This window comes from Poecilia latipinna, unplaced genomic scaffold (genome assembly GCF_001443285.1).
Source record: "Poecilia latipinna isolate Pla-1442-1.1 unplaced genomic scaffold, P_latipinna-1.0 Scaffold3346, whole genome shotgun sequence".
Lineage (NCBI taxonomy): Eukaryota > Metazoa > Chordata > Actinopteri > Cyprinodontiformes > Poeciliidae > Poecilia > Poecilia latipinna.
The window spans coordinates 41,173-44,187 of record NW_015115962.1 but is presented as its reverse complement, the minus strand read 5'-3'; the positions used below and the strand labels follow the sequence as shown (position 1 = coordinate 44,187).

The following is a 3,015-nucleotide window of genomic DNA, read 5'->3' as shown; positions in this document are numbered from 1 at the left end:
GGATGCTAAACAGCTGAGCTTTAGAAAACCATTGACTAGTAAAGCTACTTGGATTAGCTACTCAACACTACAGTAGCTGTAAGCTCTGATCTAAAACAGTAACACTGACCAATACCAAACAGCAGCAAATACATATGTAACAATACAAGATGTTCAGAACGATTAATACAGCAAGTACAACCTGTGCAGTTATCCACAAAACATCCACATCGAATCGAAACATCCTCCAGTGAAGTATAGATACAGTCCTTACAAGCTGAAAGGACACGGAGTGATCCATCACAGTAAACTGGAAGTTGTTCACAAACCAACATAACATGAGGTACCAGTTATAATAATTTATAATATAGCAAAATAAATAACAGTAGGGCAAATGGAGGATGTTACAGAGAGAGTACAGGAGGAGCTAGTAGAGACTAGAATCTACAGGAAGACTCACTGAGGAGCCAAACGACCTGAATGAAAATCCGGGGTAAAGAGTCTGAGTGAAGGTGGTGTTGATGGTGTGGAGGTGGACCAGGGAGTCAGAGGAGACTCTGTAGAAGGACAGAGTGCCAGCAGGACAGTCCACGTACACCGCTACTCTGTGAGTGATGGGAGAGGAGGAGCAGGAGGAGGAAGAGGAGGAGATGGATGTTCCTGTCTTGTTGTGCCAGACGGAGTAACGGCCGATGTCGGCGCAGTCCAAACTCCAGGACTGATCGTTCCTTCCAAACACAATGTCGTCAACATTACCTTTCCTTTGGATTCTTCTGTAACTCACTGAAATACGAACCTCCCCCTTCCACTCCACCTCCCAGTAACAGCGACCAGTCAGACCAGTTCTGCACAGCAGTTGAGGGCAGTTATCAAATCTGTCTGGATGGTCAGGATAAGACTGAAGCTCCTCAAGATGGGTCACCTTCCTGTTGTCCTCAGACAGTCTGAGCTCTCTGCTCACTGTGTTTGTGTCGATGGTGAGTTGACAGGAATCTGATGGAGAGAACACAATCCAGCTGCAGTTATTGATCATTTATTGGTACTTTGATGACTCCTGAATGGATGATGTTTGAAGATGGTTGAATGTGAGCACTTACACTTTTGCAGACCTGGTGTCAACCATCGGAGTCCAGCAGGCTCCATCCTGAAAGGCGGCGGAGGAGGTCAGACCATCAGTCTCCATCAGCAGATAAATATGGACATTACGTGTCTCTGAGACACACATTGTCCTACTCTGAGACAGGGACAGTCCACTGTGAAGCAACTCTTCCTGTTGTCCTCATCCCACCACAGACTGATCTCATTGGTCTTATGTTATTTTATCTTTATTCATTCAAGCAATAGGAAACTAACTGTACTATGTTCAGTGGAGAACTTACTAATGATATTCAAATAGAAATGAAGTTTTGGTATTAGATGGTTGCTGTAGAGCTATGAGACACAGACTTTTTCTAGAAGTCAGGATCACAGCCGCTTAGATCAGTCAGTAAAATAAATTCTATATGAAAATAAAAAAACTCTATGAATTTCCATCATTCACATTCCCATTACAAAGTTTCTCATCTGTTGCTGTCTTCATCATGGGAAGCAGCTGGGGTGCCTGTATGGCATGCTATCAGAGCCAAAATTAGGTCTGTTGTGCCACCTCTCTGGGAAATGGCTGTGTTTTCTATAAAACACATTTGGTGTCTCATAGACAATACTAAGTGAACAACATGTTCACACACCTTTAGTTGATAACATTCATGTAGAACATAAAACACCATCAGGGGAGACATCTCAGATCTCCTCAGATTTGCATGGCCTCTTCATACCTCATAGTTTCCAGTCTCCCATTGTGACCATCCCGTCCAAAAGAGAGCATCTTCATTCCCGCCTCTCCCAGATGGTTGTAGGTCAGGTCCAGCTCTTTAAGATGGAAGGCGCTGGAGTTCAGGGCTGAGGCCAGAGAAGCACAACCTTCCTCTGTGATCAGACAGCCGGAGAGACTGGAGGAAAGAACGGCACATGGGACACGACCTCTTCAAAACCTCCACTGGTTTTCTCAGTGTTTGTTTCCTTTGGATATTTCCTCTCTTTACTTTTTTGTGGATATGTCCTGGCTTATAAAGATATAAAAAACTAATGCTTTGATAACTGAGGTGTGACACATAAAGGTGTGATCCCATTCTTCAGTTTTATTTAATCTGATTTGTTCCTGTCCATTTATATTTGTGTTGTGGTTAGTAACTGGGAAAAGATAATTTAATGTAAACCAGAACTGTCACTCTTACTTTAGTGTTTCCAGTTCACAGAATGGACTCCCCAGTCCAGCACACAGCAGCATCACTCCTGCATCCCTCAGGTTGTTGGTGCTCAGGTCCAGCTCTCTCAGATTAGAGGTTTGGGAGCCAAGAATCAAGGACAGAGCTTCACAGCTTCTATCTGAGAGGTTACAGCCACTTAGTCTGAGGACACAAACAAATATTGACATTATTTTCTTTACCAAGTTTAAATTAGGACTTCAAAACTATAGTATAAAGAATGGAATAACTGAAATCGCCCCAAAAACAAATTATTGCACAATAAAAGCAGGCTGAGCATGATAAACCAGATGTATCAGGGTCTGTTTGTACTCACATAACTTTCTTAGCAGCTTTGACCACTGGCAGCAGTCTGAGAAGAGCCTCCTCTGAAGGGGAATACTTTTTCAGGTCAAACTCATCCAGATCTTTTTCTGATGACAATAAGATGAAGACCAGAGCTGACCACTGAGCAGGAGACAGTTTATCAGTGGAGAGACGTCCTGAACTCAGAGACCGTTGGATCTCCTCCACTAGAGAACGATCATTCAGTTCATTCAGACAGTGGAACAGGTTGATGCTTTTCTCTACGGACTGATTGTCATTGATTTTCTCCTTGATATACTGAACTGTTTCCTGGTTGATCTGTGAACTGTTTGCTTTCTGTGTCAGCAGACCATGTAGGAGTCTCTGATTGGTCTGCAGTGAAAGACCCAGGAGGAAGCGGAGGACCAGGTCCAGGTGTCCATTTGGA

General features: G+C 43.5%; 1 protein-coding gene across 1 annotated transcript; it reads right to left on the bottom strand.

Moving 5' to 3' along the window:
• Positions 1-6: 6 nt before the first annotated feature.
• LOC106940754 (NACHT, LRR and PYD domains-containing protein 12-like) lies at positions 7-3,011 on the bottom strand (the record flags this gene model as incomplete). Its single annotated transcript, XM_015023574.1, has 5 exons — positions 7-972; positions 1,077-1,123; positions 1,794-1,967; positions 2,253-2,426; positions 2,599-3,011. Coding segments are annotated over 5 exons (1,374 nt in total), but the record flags the coding sequence as incomplete, so codon positions are not given.
• Between the last annotated feature and the right edge of the window lie 4 nt (positions 3,012-3,015).